Consider the following 15,781-nt stretch of genomic DNA (forward strand, 5'->3'; position numbering starts at 1 on the left):
AAAAAAAGAGGGGCACTTGGGTGGCTCCGTCGGTTAAAGCGTCTGACTTCGGCTCAGGTCATGATCTCGTGGCTCGGGAGTCTGAGCCCTGCCTCGGGTTCTCTGCTGTCAGCACAGAGCCTGGAGCCTGCTTCAGATCCGCTGTCCCCTTCTCTCTCCCTGCTTCTCCCCCGCCCTCCCCCCCCCCCCCCCCCGGCTTGTGCTCTCTCTCTCAAAAATACAGGGGGCGGTAGGGAATCACCCAGAGAGCTGTATATCACACATGCCCACATACACATGCGTGCATATACACACAAGGACCCCGACTGACGGCTGCCAGAACCATCTGGAACTACCCTGAGCCTGTGCCTCTGAGGCAGCCGCCTGCTGGCACCCGACGCACACCTCTGGCTAAGAACCCAAGAAGCAGTCACCGGAAGCCAGCTCCTGGCAGGGCGGAGCACGGTTGCTGGTGCCCTCCAGAGCATACCACACATTCTGCTTCTCTGCTCCCTCGACACTCAAGCACTCCAGGAATGCAGCCATTGTGGAGCCACTTTTGAGGAGGACCAGAGGAGGACTCTGGGGTTTGTGAAGTTCCAGGGACAACCTCAAACGGACCCTCTGCCTTTCCCGTCTACATCCACTGCAACTGCAATGGGGCGGAATTTAAAAACCTGTCATTCTTTTTTTTCTAAGTTTATTTATTTTGAGAGAGAGAGAGCATGCGAAGGAGGGGCAGAGAGACAGGGAGAGACAATGAGAGGGAGAGAAAATCCTAAGTAGGCTCCACACTGCCAGCTTAGAGCCTGACTCGGGGCTCGAACTCATGAGTCGTGAGCTTGTGACGCGAGCAGAACTCAAGAAACGGATGCTTAACGACTGAGCCACCCAGGTGCCCCCAAAACCTGTCATTCTTAACTCTAGACCATTAGTTATTGGCTATCACTTCCAACTAAAGTCCTCGGGGACCAAGCTACAGAAGGCATGCTGACAGCCAAGTGACCTTAACCCAGGTGCACTTGCAAGGATGCGGGAGACAGGGGCTTGCCCCTCCCCGGGGACTCAGGTGGGATGTTGCATTTTTGGTTCTGGGCTGTGAGCACCTGCACGTGACTAGGCAGAAGGCAGGTGTGGGTCATTTCCCAGGCCTCAAGGGACAAATGGGACCAGAGAGGGAAGGAGGCGAGGTGGGGGGGCAAAGGTGTGGAGTAAGTTATGAAGGCCGAATGGGTGGCTCCAGAGGGGTGGTTCCCAGGACGAGGGAATGACACTTGTGTCCCCTCAGCAGTCTGAGGAGTGGTGGTCAGCAGGTTCCACGCCGTGGCCTGCTGGTGTGGCCAGGAACAAAGCCCTGGGTGTGCTTTGCTTTGTTTTACATTTCACAATTCTCCAGATTTCACTGACGTGCTCTGAACAGGTTTGTGGTTAAAATGAAAGAAAAACTTGGGGTGCCTGGGTGGCTCAGTGGGTTAAGCGTCCGGGACTCTTGGTTTCGGCTCAGGTCACGATCTCACGGTTTCGTGAGTTCGAGCCCCGCATCAGGCTCCAAGCTGACAGTGCAGAGCCTGCTTGGGATTCTCTGTCTCCCCCTCTCTCTGCCCCTCCCCCACTTGCACTGTCTCTGTCTCTTTCAAGATAAATAAATAAACTTGAAAATCCCTGGTTTATAACAGGTACCTTATAACCTTAAGCTCTTCAAAGATTACGGTCCTGTGGAAAACAATCCAGAGCAAAGAGGATGCATTTTTTAATTAAAAAAAAAAAAAAAAAAAAAAAAAAAAAAAAAATTTTTTTTTTTTTTTTTACCTTGATCAAGCTTTGAAATTTCTTGTTTTGCTGCAGCAGCAACTTATAATGACTGACCGCCTCGTTGTGGCCGCTACAAAAGACACCGTATTTTTCTTTCATTCTGTCCCCATTTTCGCCTGAAAACTGCAGAAAGACAACGGAGACGTTACTGAAAGGGAGCGTGCAAACCACCAGGGCGTGTTCTTGTCTGGCCAGTTGATTCCATGAAAATGTGTCTCGAGTTGACTTGGGATTCCCCGTTCTTGTCTAACATACACGCAGGCAGAGAAACGCTTCAGTACGGGGGCCTCCACGCAAGGTGCAGTGAGGCAAAAGGAGAAAACCTTCGAAAGGGCTTTACTACGTCACAGTGCTGTAACATTTCCTGAAATCCAAGAAGGGAGCATCAATTTGAGCCGCAGCACGTTAGAGAGATTTCCAAGCAAAAGGGGTATTCTTCTAATTAGCTCTTCATTCGCGGACTCGGGATGCTTCGAGCACCCCGAGGGCAGACGGGGACTGACGGGTCCCCTCTGTCAATCCTGGCTGAGGCTCACAAGTCGACTCAGGAGTCAGGTTAGGCTTGGGGCCCTTTACCACAGATACGCTTCTTTTTTTTTTTTTTTAATTTTTTTTTTTACCATTTATTTATTTTTGAGACAGAGAGAGACAGAGCATGAACGGGGGAGGGGCAGAGAGAGAGGGAGACACAGAATTGGAAGCAGGCTCCAGGCTCTGAGCCGTCAGCCCAGAGCCCGACGCGGGGCTCGAACTCACGGACCACGAGATCGTGACCTGAGCCGAAGTCGGATGCTCAACCGACTGAGCCACCCAGGCGCCCCATACCACAGATACGCTTCTAACAGCCGGAGACACGGAGGTCAAAACCGGAAAACAAGACACAACACAACACAATCCAGCCAGCGAACCAGACCAAAGCCCCGCCTGCAAGGGCGGACGTGTTCGCACAAGCGCGCTTGGCACGCAGGCGCCTGCTTCTGACCACGAGCTGCACGCACACCCGTGACGGCCCAGGGCCACGGCCTCTCAGTCAGCAGAGACTGGCCCGGCCCGGCCCGGCCCGGCCGTGCCCACCTGCTGCACCAGGAGGTCCCCGATCTTCTGGATGACGTAGTTCCGGTCACTGCCCTCCTCCAGGGACTCCCGGCGGCGCTCCTTCAGCCGAGACAGGAAGTGGCTGTGCAAGTCCAGCAGGTCGTCCACTCCCGGGAAGAGGCGGCTGACGGCCTGGCTGCTGAACTGTAGCTCCTCCTGCAGGGCCCTGGAGTAGACCTTCAGCATGATCTTGAGCGTCCGTACGTGGTGCACCTCCGTCTGCACCAGCTCTGCGGGGACACGGACCAGGGGACTCACCCGCGCCGGGGAGGGCGCCCACGGTGGCATCACGCGGGCCGCCGGCCCACCGCGTGCCCGGCCGGCCGCTTCCAGCTCGGCACCGGGGCCCTGGCCCTGGGGGTCTCCCCGCCTGGGGGCAGGCCTCCCCTCCCCCCGCCCCGGGGCCCAGCGCTGCGGAGGTCCTAATGTAAGGGAGCAGCCAGGGCTGGGGTGATATCAGGAAAGAGAGGACCCGGGACGTGTGCTGGGACCTCAAATTCACAGGAGGATTTCACGCCCGAAGACATTTCAAGGCTGTTTTAGGCAGGAAGATTGTTCTGTGTTCTTTTTTTTTTTTTTTTGATTTTTAATGTTTATTTTTGAGAGAGAGACAGTGAGTGAGCGAGTGAGCGGGGGAGGGGCAGAGAGAGGGAGACAATCCAAAGCGGGCTCCAGGCTCGAAGCTGTCAGTGCAGAGCCCGACTCGGAGCTCGAACCCACGAACTGTGAGATCATGACCTGAGCCGAAGTCGGACACTTAACCAACTTGAGCCACCCAGCCGCCCTATCAGGAAGACTGTTCTGATGAGCACTATTCCTTCGGATGTGAAACTCACACGTCTGTGCACGTCACTGACCAGACCCAGACTACAACTGACAAGAAAGCAGAGCTCAGGTGAGGAATTTAATTCTCTGTGAAAAGGCAAAGAAAGATCAGGTTCTGTGTTGGAGTTTACCTGTTGTTTAAATCACGGCCTTGATGCTGTTAGGAGACCAAAGGTCAACACAGCCCGGCCCAGAGCTGCCGGCCATGGGGGCTGGACGCAGACTGTGTTTGCCCAGAGGGTGAGACAATGTGGCAAAGGGCTGCCTGGATGGAAGCATCCAGACTGGTCCTCTCTGCACCTCCCTGCAGGGTCTCTGCCCTGCTCTGGAGTCCTGAGGCGAAGCATCTATCAGGGTCCCCTCCTGCCCACACCCCAACCCCCTCCAGCCTGGGCAGAAAGCTCAGTGTGTGACACGGGAGGGACCCAGGTGTCAGGGGACACCACCACCAGCCGGACACCAGCGAACGGTGAAGACCCGTGTGTGCCAGAATCTCCTCACAGAACCCCGACGAGGGGCAGAAAATGCCTCCTCGGACGACATAACGGTGTCAGTCCTGGTGAATGATTCCCATGGAGGGAGAATCGTTAAGAACAAGCGAGGGCTTTGGGGAGAGAAGGGCCTCAGATTCCAGTGTGGCTGTCTTGGGTTTTTGTCATCCTGCTTATAGAAAGTCCAGAGGCCCAAGGGGACCTACGTAGGGCACCCAATGCGGCACCTGGCCTGGGGACGGGCTCTTGTTTGAGAGCCACGCTTTGCACAGTGACCTGTAACCTCCCATCTCAGGACAGCGGCTGTCCACAGCCAGGTCCTCCAATGGCCAGCGGGAAGGGGTGTCCCAACCGGGAGCCAGTGCTACGTCACATGTCTCCCAACCCCCTGGGGGGGGGGGTGTTGTCTGTGGTCACCAGGGATGGCTGGGACAGGCCTGGGGGAGTCTTCTCTCTCAGGGTCACCAGCAGGGTCAGGATGAGTCAGGACTGGGCACTCGGCCACGCTCGTCCTCAGGGATGCGTTCCCACAAAGCCCTCCCTGGCCACCTCTTCCCTGACTGGGAGAGCAGGGCTGCCCTGGGGGAGCAGACGGAGCCGGAGGTCCCAGCGGAGCCCAGACTCCCAGGCGCAATCAATCAAAACAAAGATGGAAAAGAAGGAAGTAGAAGGTCAGCGTGATGGTGCAGAACTTCTCACCATAGAGCACATCCTGCCTCTTTACCACCTCTCTCTTTTGTTTCTTTGCATACGCGGAATCCACAGAGAGGCTCCAGGACTCGGCCTCGAACTCGCGGGCATCTGACTCGATCTCACTCCTCAGCGAGGCCGTGCAAGGGTCTGAGGGAAGAAAAAGCGGCCACTGCTCCACTGGCTCTGGGCCGCCCCAGGCCGTGTCCCGTGGACACAAGGATAGGGGTCCCGGCACTTTCCCAGCGTGGCACCTGGGAAAGAAGCAAGAGGGCCGTACCTTCTACAAAAATGGGCTCGGCACTCGAAGATGTAAGCGAAAGAGAGTCATCAGCTGCCTGCTTAAATTTTAAAAATACGGAGTCGGCTTCATCCATCTCTCCTGTGACTGGTCTAAATAAAAATCATAAAAACCATTATTCAAAAAATCTCAATTAAATACACATACACACCCTTTCTAGGAAGGCAAATCTATTTGAGAACTTTCCAGATTTCTATATGCACTTAAACTTTGTCACAGATCTTTTTGTTTTTAAAAGAATTGATCTTACCTTTTTTTTTTTTGAAGTTTACTGAGAGAGGGAGAGAGAGAAGGAGGGAGGGAGGGAGAGCGAGTGAGCAGGGGAGGGGCAGAGAGAAAAGGAGAGAGAGGATCCCAAGCAGACTTTATACACTCTCAGCGCGGAGCCCGACATGGGGCTTGAACCCACGAACCGCGAGACCATGACCCGAGCCGAAACCAAGAGTCGGACGCTTAACCGGGACAGAGTCACCCAAGCTCCCCACAGATCCTTTGTAAAAATCATAACATTAGGACGTCCCCCCATCATAACTGACTTCAATTCAATGTGCCGGTATGTTCTCAGGATGAGTTGGATTGTACGCTTCCTTTAATGGCCACCGGAGCCCACGGAGCCCCCGCAATTCTTTCGAGTGAGAGTTAGGTGGACACAGCCACACTCACAGGTGAGGGTGGAGAACCCTTCTTAACGGAAAAAGATAATCAGCCCCCTTCCCCGCCAACCCGTGCAAGGACCACCGTGATGACATCTGTTAGCATTAGGTTTTCAACCGAAACACCGCTGAACGGAGAAATATGGGAACCACCTTGAGTCCACGGAGGACAGGGTTAAGGCGTTAGTAACGGGATGCCACCTCCACGGCAACCTCAGTGGGACTTCTACCATCATCTCAGGCTCGGACAGAAACCCCGCCCAAGGGCCCTTCAAGGGTATGAACCCAGCTGGCTGCAAGAGGCCAAGTACACCCAGAATCTCGGAAGCAAGTGTGAATAGGAATTTCACCGTGTGGCTGGGGGCCTACGATCAGATTCACACGGACCTGAGGGTCTCCTTTCCGAGAGGCCATCTGCGGGGTCCCAGGGGAATGTCCCATCCTGCTCCCTCCCTTCACCTGTAGCTGCCCCTGGCGCAGAGACGGACCCGACTTACCCGAGCTGCGTCCCCGTTCCCGCCGGGCTGGGTGCTGGCTGTGGCCCCCCCTTCTGTGAGACCGTCATGCCGACATTCCTGGACAGGGCCGGGCTGCCATCGGACAAGAGGGTGGCCCTCGGGTGCTCCTTTAAGGACGCTGCGACAGAGGCAAACACAGAGTTGGTGCTGAGAAAGCGGGCAGGGTAGTGGAGCTGGCCCGTCCGGAAGCCCCGTTCCGACTGTGGCCGCAGCACGGACAGGATCTTGGAGGTCAGCAGCTCGTTATCCAGAAAGACGTTCTCGCTCCATTTCCGAGGAAAAGAGCTGTAGAAAGACAGCTCGGGGCGGTCACGGAGCGCGCCGTCTCGGTCACTGCTTTTGGAATGCGTGTTCCCCATGCTCACGGTCCGGGCTCCAGGACCCGGCGTGGTGCGAGGCCAGGCTGCGTCGCTTTTATGCCTCCGTGTGATCCTTCTAGAAATGTAAAGCCGCGTCTTCTCCTACTGTATTGGCTGAGACAGCGGGTCTGGAGGGCAGGAAATTGGTCCCCACTGTGACCATTTAGTGTGGAAATCGCACAATATCTTCTCCTTTGGTAAAATAACAACAAAAAAACCCCGACACCCCTTCCATCTTGGCAGGAGGTAAAAGGCGGAGAGTAGTTTATATTCACTGTAAATAATCTAAAATCACCAAGAGCTCTGCGCTTGGCGTGGCTCGTGCCGACATCACACACACACACACACACACACACACACAGGGCTGTAATTAACCCGAGATCGGATGTCAGGATGACTCCGAGACCCAGAGACTGCAGGGCACGATGTGTGGCCACACGCGCCCCTGACCGTAAAAGCACTCTGATAGAATGTGAGCAGCAGAGCGGACAGACGAGAGGTGCCAATCCTATTTTACGCTACGACTGCAAACCAACCTGACACTCGACAGGGGCTCCAAAGGGTTCTTCACACTCATCTGCTCGTTAATGTAGGAAACGAGATGATAGGATGTGTGTAATTCTCTGGTCACCTTTCCCACTGATGGAAAGATGAAATTCAGAAGGCCAAACTCTCACCCTCTTCTATTTGACAAATCAAGTTGAGCTGAAATGGGCTGCTTGGCTAATTCATTCTCAGGGTGAAAACCACACTGAAAGCTCTATTCCAGGCGAGGACAAAGAGCAACGTTAGAAGAAATCTGGAGGGGACTGTGGGCGCCTGGGTGGCTCAGTCAGTTGAGTATCTGACTTTGGCTCAAGCCATGATCTCACAGTTCGTGAGTTCAAGCCCTGTGTCGGGCTTTCTGCTGTCAGCACAGAGACCACTTCAGATCCCGTCCCCCTCTCTCTCTTTTCCTCCCAGTTTGCTCACGCACTCTCTCTCAAAAAAAAAAAAATAAATAAATAAAAAAAAAAAATAAATAAAATAAAATAAAATAAAATTTTTTTTTAAAAAAGGAAGAAATCTGTCCACTAGCCTTTCTGACCTGGCTCCTGGGTCCCCCCGGGCACCCAAGCTTCATTTTTTGTTTTTGTTTGTTTTTTTTAGTTTATTTTGTTTATTTTTGAGACAGAGAGAGAGAGAGAGAGCGAGCAGGGGAAGGGCAGAGACAGAGAGAGAGAATCCCAAGCAGGCTCCACACTGTCAGCATGGAGCCCAATGTGGGGCCCGAATTCAGGAACCATGAGATCATGACCTGAGCCAAAACTGAGAATTGGACGCTTAAACCCACTGAGCCACCCAGGTGCCCCCACCCCCAAGCTTCGTCTTTTTGTCACACAGGGAAGTAGTGGGGACCGTGGTTCTCTGCCGCATGCAGACCATGACCTTTGGGGTAGCTAAGGGACCAGTACTAGAGGAAAATGTACTTAAGAGCTTTTCTGCACAGTGGGATTCTGCATTCTGAAAGTTTTAACTTAGATGGAAATTCAGGGTGGTTGGAAACATGCAGTTGGGTACATGTCGGAGAGAAAACTGGTCCAGGAGTAATGAACAGAGCTTATCAGCTGAGACTTAAGCACTAGGCGGCGTGATGCCATATTCCACACGGAACATGTATCCGTAGCCGTTCATTCTGTAACACAGCTCTGTATGGTGGGGGTGACATTTGCCCAGTGACCCCAAACACCCCAGCGTCATGATACTAAGTGGCTTACCACTGCTATTATCATAAAGACAAAGGTGATGAGGCTCTCTCTCATATATGAACACCCATTCACCAAGGTGAAAGTCATAAATTGAGGCCTCTGTGGTCCAGGGCAGGCATTTCCTGCCATTTCGACACCATTGTAAACCCCACCTAGGCAATTATGATTCAAATATACAAATATGGGACCAACCTTGAAATGTGTCCTTTGCCTGGCTGACTGATTGTTCCTGTGACCCGACATCTCACCTGAAGTGAGATACATTCTGCTTTAAAAATATTTTTAATGTTTATTTCTGAGAGAGAGAGAGGGAGACACAGAATCTGAGGCAGGCTCCAGGCTCTGAGCTGTCAGCACGGAGCCCAGTGCAGGGCTCGAACTTGTGAACTGCCGAGATCATGACCTGAGCCAAAGTTGGATGCTTAACCGACTGGGCCACCCAGGTGTCCCACATTCTGCTTTAACCAAAGAGTCTGCAGGAGAAAAAGTCACCATAAACATCTTCTGAGCATCACTAGTCCCCAAGAAGTTTAATAAATGATGGACACACTAAATCTACAGTAACTTAAATCTTCCCTTGATAATTGAGAAGATACTTTGAGGTATTCATGGCTAAGGGTCATGACTAGGGACACCAGGTACTCAAAGGGGTACAAGGGACAGAATTTCAGCTGAAAGAACAGTAAGGTGGTCTCTCTCACATATGACACAATTTACTTATTTATTCTGATCGCTGTTTCCCGAGTAGAATGGAGGGCAGTGCCTCCCGCAAAACGGGTCAAGAAATCATTGTTTTATGGAATATTTTTCAGCCATAAAGAGGAAGGAAATCCTGATGCTTGCTACAGCACGGACAAAACTTGAGGACATCATGCTAAGCAAAATAAGCCATACACAAAAGGATGAATACTGCCCGAATCCACTCACAGGACGTCCCTAGAGGAGTCCCGTCCAGAGACAGAGAGTAGATGGTGGGAGCCAGGGGCTGGGAGTCCATGTTTCGTGGGGACAGAATCTCAGTTTGGGGAGATGAGAAAGTTCTGGAGACAGAGGTGGGGGTGGTTGCACAACAGTGCGAATGTAGCTAATGTTACTGGAATGTACTCTTAAAAATGGCTAAAATGGGGGTGCCTGGGTGGCTCAATTGGTTAAGCGTCTGACTTCGGCTCAGGTCATGATCTCGCAGTCTGTGAGTTCGAGCCCCGCATCAGACTCTGTGCTGACAGCTCAGAGCTTGGAGCCCGCTTCGGATTCTGTGTCTCCCTCTCTCTCCCTCTCTGCTCTTCCCCCACTCATGCTGTCTCTCTCTCAAAAATAAACATTAAAAAATTAAAAAAAATTTTTTTAAACGGTTAAAATGGTCAATATTATGTTTACGTATTTTTTTTTTTTTTTAAGGAGTCACTGTTTCCTTGGGATGGAACACAGTGGAGTTGGGTTACTCAGATCTCTACATACAAAGGATAAAATTTCCTAGAACTATTCACTCCCTTTCCCTCACCAAAGAGTGCAGGTAACAACTGGCAAAACCCAAACAGGGTCTGTCCCCGAGTTAACAATACTGTACAGATGCCAGTGATCTGGTTTTGACCACGGGCTGAGGTCATGTCAGATTACCATCCCTGGGGGATGCTTGGTGAAGGACACCTGAGACTCTGTACTAGTTTTGCAACTTCCTGTGAATTTTATTTCAAGACAAAAAGCTGCAGCGGCCTCTCATTATTCCCCGTAGTGATGTTCCATAAAGTTGCAGCGAACCCTGCTTTAGCCAATACCGAATCGCCGCTCCTGGGGAAGCTACAGGGCTAGGTTCCCGGGACCTTCTGCCCACGCCCGTCATCAGCCCATCAATACGCAACCTTGCTTTGTGTGTGTTTCTCTTGAAGGATACCTGATTTCATACATGCTGTTGATTTATTACCATTGAACTCATGGTCAGTAGGACTACAACTCATGGCTGAAGGGAGCGGAGTGTACCTAATACACGTAATTCCTCCTCCGAAAGACGCATCACAGCCTTTTTGCACTCAGTAATGCCCGACAGCACCCCAGCACGATGCCCGGGGACCATTTTATGAGTGTATGTATGTATGTATTTACAGCTTATTTTTATTTGAGAGAGAGAGAGACAGAGAGCAAGCAGGGGAGGGACAGAGAGAGGGATACGGAATCCCAAGCAGGCTCTGCACTGCCAGCACAGAGCCCCACGCAGGGCTCGAACTCACAGACCACAAGATCATGACCTGAGCCGAAGTCACGAGTGGGACCAACTGAGCCACCCACGCGCCCCACCGGGGGGCCATTTTAAACAGCCAAATCACCGACGGAGAGCACAAAAATGTGAAAAACATGGCATTAAGCACACTGCAAAAAGGACGCTTGTTCAAGGACGAGATGAAGTAAGGAGGCAGAAGGTCACGTCACCTTGTTGGATAGGAACACGCGTGCTGGGGGACTTGTATTTTCACTGGACACGTCTGCTGCACGTGACTGTGAACGCCCCACAGGTACTGATTTGGGAGTTATGTATAAGATTTTTTTTTAATGTTTATTTACTTTTGAGAGAGGGACAGAGACAGAACGTGAGCAGGGGAGGGGCAGAGAGAGAGGGAGACACAGAATCCAAAGCAGGCTCCAGGCTCTGAGCTGTCAGCACAGAGCCCGACGCAGGGTTCAAACTCACAAACCGCGAGATCATGACCTGAGCCGAAGTCGGACGCTTAACCCACTGAGCCATCCAGGCGCCCCCAGGTTACTTATACGTTTCAGCGAGGAAGTTAAGTTTGCAAATACAGAATCCGGGAATAAATGAGGGCAGGCTGTACGTAAGAACCCTGTTGACTGAGAAATTACTATTACATTGCAGAACACCCTTGTTTGCTCAGACACACACGCTATTTCTTGAGAGCTCACACTCCCCAAAAGTCTCCGAGCTGGGGGGACTTCTTACAGAAAAACAGAATGCTGTACATCTGACAGCAATATGGCCTCTGGAGATAAATCATTCTTTTTCCTCTGGAGGAACTAACCACGACTGCCCCTCTCACGCCACTTAAGACTTTTAAAGTAAGGGGTGGACAATCACTAATCAAGTCTTTCTAGAACATGTGCAGCCACGGAAATGAGTGCCTGATCAAGACACGAGTGGGGGGCTCTGCGACAGACCAGCTGCTTCAATCATGTCGTTTTATTCTGTATTTTTTTTTAAGTTTATTCATTTATTATTTTCTGAGAGAGAGAGAGAGTATGTGCACAAGCTGCGGAGGGGCAGAGAGAGAGAGAGGGAGACACAGGATCCGAAACAGGCTCCAGGCTCCGAGCTGGGGCCTCGAACTCATGAACTGCAAGATCACGACCTGAGCGGAAGTCAGACACTTAACCGACGGAGCCACCCAGGCGCCCCTTACTCCGTATTTCTGATGATCTGACAGGTGGCACCTTGCCGACCCAGGAAAGCCTGCCCCTGCCAGGGCTGGCAGGTTCCTAGAGACAGGAAACGACTCGCTTGCAAGAGCACCTTTCACATGCACACCCAGCAACCCAGAGCCCATGCTCCAGCCTCCTCGTCCGTCGGGCTTTCACACTCGGGGCCACCGTCCCCCTGCCCCGATTACCCCAGGGCCCGGGGCCGGACAACCAGGGCCAGCGCCTGCACCCCAGAGCCCGCTGGGGTTTTCTTTTTTTTTTTTTTTTTTTTTTAATTTTTTTTAATGCTTATTTATTTTTGAGCGAGAGAGACAGAGCATGAGCAAGGGAGAGGCAGAGAGACAGGGAGACACAGAATCTGAAGCAGACTCCAGGCTCTGAGCTGTCAGCACAGAGCCAGATATGGGGCTTGAACTCACAAACCACGAGATCATGACCCGAGCCAAAGTCGGATGCTTAATTGATTGAGCCACCCAAGCGCCCCACCGCTGGGGTTTTCAATCCAGCCAGTCTTAAGCCTGTTCACCCCGCCCCGACCATTCCTCCCCACGGAAACCACCGTGAAGGCTCTTGCCCACATCTTCCACTCATGCCCGCCTCTGGCTCCTGACCGACCCTGGGGCATCCGGCAGCCCCCTGCGGCCCTGTGAGGTGTGCCCCGCCTCCTGCTCCTGGGGGCCGCAAGTACAAACTTGTCTCATGGCAGTCATTTCCAGGTCTGCTGTCTTCCCATACCTGCTTCAAACAAATCCTGCAGACCCTGAAAACACCAGCCACCCAGGGGCCCGGGGGCGTGCCTGCCAGGGCCGGGGCCTCCAACATTCTCAAACACACGCAAAACCGCGGGGCTGCTGATGGGAACGCAAGGCAGTAGAGAGCTTTGGAAAACTGGTGCTTCTCCAAACGGTTAAACGTGGAGGTGCCATTCCCTCCAGGTACACGACCGAGAGAGGCGACAACGGGCACCCGCACAAACACTCGTACGTAAATGTTCACGCAGCACTCTTCGCAACAGCCAGAAGCGGAATCGGCCCCAGAGGTCTGTCGACTGATGGCTGGAAAAACACAACAGGGTCCATTCACACGATGGGCTATTACTCGGCCCTACAAGGAACCAGGCGCTGCTTCAGGCTGGATCCTGGATGAACCTGGAAAATATGCTGAGTGAAAGAGGTCAGACCCAAGTGACCACATACTGTAGGCGTCCGTCTCCAGGAAAATGGGCAGAAGAGGCAAGTCCATGGAGACAGAAAGGAGACTGACGGCCGTGTGGGACTGGGGGAGAACAGAGGGCGACAGCTAAGGGGTATACGCTTTCTCTGTGGGGTTCTAACACTGACTGTGGTGACTGGGACCCCACTTACGTGGGGGAGCCGTATGGTACGTGAGTTATAGCTCAGTAAAGCTTTCATTTTTTATTTTTAAAGTTTATTTATTTAGAGAGAGAAAGAGAACGAGTGGGAGAGGGGCGGAGGGAGAGGGAGACAGAGAATCCCAAGCAGGCTCCGAGCTGTCGGCACAGAGCCCCATGTGGGGCTCGAACCCATGAACCGCGAGATCACGACACGAGCTGAAACCCAGAGTCGGATGCCCTTCCGTAGAGCCTTTGAACCAACCAATAAACTCGTTGAGGTACAGCCATCTTTCTGCAGGAGCAGAACAGATGGTGTGGGTCAGTCACTCTGCCCTTGGCAGAGAGAGGCAGGAATGGGCGTTCGTCCTGCCCTCGTGTCTTCCTAAACCAGACAGCCATGGTGGGACGGAGGGGGTGGCGGTGCGGTGCTGGGATCGGGGCCACGGAGCAGAGGTGAGCACCCGGCCGCCTAGCGCTGTCTGCACACCGCCACGACTGCCACGACCGCTGCTTCGGGGCCTAATTAGCACCGTCTGCCCACTGCTGAGAGGGGCCATCGATCGGCGTGCACCGGGCCCGCTGCAGAGACTGTACCACAGAGCCATTTGTGCGCGGGGACCTGGGGAAGAGGCAGGGGCAAAGACAGGAGGCCAACAGGGAAAATGTGAAAAGTTCTTTGCCCAGAGGAAAAAAATACACGCTGTTCTCAGCAACAAATTGCAGCCTGTTCTCATGATGATTGTTTTTTAAACGTTTATTTATTTTTGAGAGACAGAGAGAGCGAGCGAGCGAGCAAGTGGACGAGGGGCAGAGAGAGAGAGAGGGAGACAGAAGATCCAAGGCAGGCTCTGTGCTGACAGCAGAGAGCCCAATGTGGGGCTCGAACTCGCGAACCGTGAGATCATGACCCGAGCCGAAATCGAGACTTGGACACTTAACCGACTAAGCCACCTAGGCGCCCCGTGATGATTATTTTTTAAAACCTGTTTTGTCTTGGTGGCTTGAAGAGCGGTCTCTGTGAGCAAATCAGACGACTAAGTTGTGTGACGGATATCACGACCCTACTTACACACCTCGGAGATACTGTGCGTTCGGTTCCAGACCTGCCACAATAAAGCGGGTCAAGTGAGTGTTCTGGTTTCCCAGCGCATATAAAAGCTATGTTCACACTACGCTGTAGACTATTAAGTGTGCAACTGCATTATGTCTGAAAATTCAGTACCCATCCCTTAATTTAAAAACTTTTTTTTAGTTGGGGAATTGGAGTAACTTACAGATGAACACAGGGGAAGGGAAGGAAAAATCAGATAAAAACAGAAAGGGAAGCAAGCAAACCATAAGAGACTTTTTTTTTTTTAAATACTAAAGGTACTTCTTTTTAAACTTTTTTTTTTTAAGTTTATTTATTATTGAGAGAGAGAGAAAGAGAGAGCACAAGCTGGGGAGAGGCAGAGAGGGAGGGAGACACAGAATCGGAAGCAGGGTCCAGGCTCTGAACTGTCAGCACAGAGCCCGATGCGGGGCTTGAACTCACGAACCGTGAGATCATGACCTGAGCCGAAGTCAGACACTTAACTGACTGAGCCACCCAGGTGCCCCCATAAGAGACTCTTTCTTAAATACAGAGAACAAACGGGGGGTTGCTGGAGGGGGGCTGGGGGCTGGGTTAAGTGGGTGGGGGGCATTAAGGAGGCCCTTGTTGGGATGAGCACTGGGTGTCCATATGTAAGAGATGAATCACTGGGTTCTACTCCTGAAGCCAAGACTACACTGCATGTTAACTAACCTGAATATAAATAAAATAAAAAGGAAAAAAACCCCTTTTTTTAAAAAGTTTACTTATTTTGAGAGAGTGAGTGAGTGAGCGAGCAGGGGAGGGGCAGAGAGAGAGGGAGAGGGAATCCTAAGCAGGCTCTGCTAACAGCATGAAGCCCAACGTGGGGCTTGATCCCACGACCCTGGGATCATGACCTGAGCCGAAATCAAGAGTCAGACACTCAACCAGCTCGAGCCACCCAGCACGAATTTTATGTTCTCAATAGCAGATCCCTCCAGCTGCTCAAAGGCAACCGGGAACAGCTTGGGAAGGCAGATGGGCCCTGGCACAGAAGTCCCCCCAGTTTTCTGGAAAGGGTCGCATAAAGGGACCAGCCAAGTGACATCATTAGGCGGCAACAGCCACCCCCTGTTGCACAGCGGTTTCAAAAGCTTGGCTTCAAAATGACTGTCACTTTTCTCATCTTTACTGAGGTCCTGCGTCCCGTCCCTGTCCCTGCCCCCACTCTTTGTCTCAGTGCAGACTTTCCCTGCAGGCTGAGATTGGCGTCTGTCTCTGGAGAGTTCTGGCAAGCACGCGCTTTGGGCGAGTGTTCGAGAGACAATTAAGAAAATCTGAGACAAGATGAAGTTTTCAGTTCACAGTTCCTGGCTCTTCAGCCACCTGAGAATAGACTAAATCAAACTAAATCGATGCCAAGACAGCTCATTGATTTCTCTGCCCTGCTTCATTTCGATGTTACACAAGTAAGAC

At 52.3% G+C, this 15,781-nt stretch overlaps 1 protein-coding gene across 2 annotated transcripts in view; it reads right to left on the bottom strand.

The window, feature by feature from the left end:
• Window positions 1–15,781, bottom strand: part of ARHGEF18 (Rho/Rac guanine nucleotide exchange factor 18) — a 54,667-nt gene that overhangs the window by 13,118 nt on the left and 25,768 nt on the right. Inside the window, exons 2-6 of one of the 2 annotated variants that reach the window (XM_042928286.1) lie at window positions 6,344–6,482; window positions 5,173–5,285; window positions 4,902–5,042; window positions 2,866–3,116; window positions 1,789–1,914 (exon numbers count right to left, since the gene is read on the bottom strand). In XM_042928286.1, the coding sequence (XP_042784220.1) occupies window positions 1,789–1,914; window positions 2,866–3,116; window positions 4,902–5,042; window positions 5,173–5,285; window positions 6,344–6,411 (699 nt within the window). In that variant the 5' untranslated portion in view covers window positions 6,412–6,482. Of the gene's footprint in view, window positions 1–1,788; window positions 1,915–2,865; window positions 3,117–4,901; window positions 5,043–5,172; window positions 5,286–6,343; window positions 7,056–15,781 lie in introns of those variants that run through there. The other variant, XM_042928285.1, reaches the window with a different exon arrangement.

The sequence above is a fragment of the Panthera leo genome, chromosome A2, assembly GCF_018350215.1.
Source record: "Panthera leo isolate Ple1 chromosome A2, P.leo_Ple1_pat1.1, whole genome shotgun sequence".
Taxonomy (NCBI): Eukaryota; Metazoa; Chordata; class Mammalia; order Carnivora; family Felidae; genus Panthera; species Panthera leo.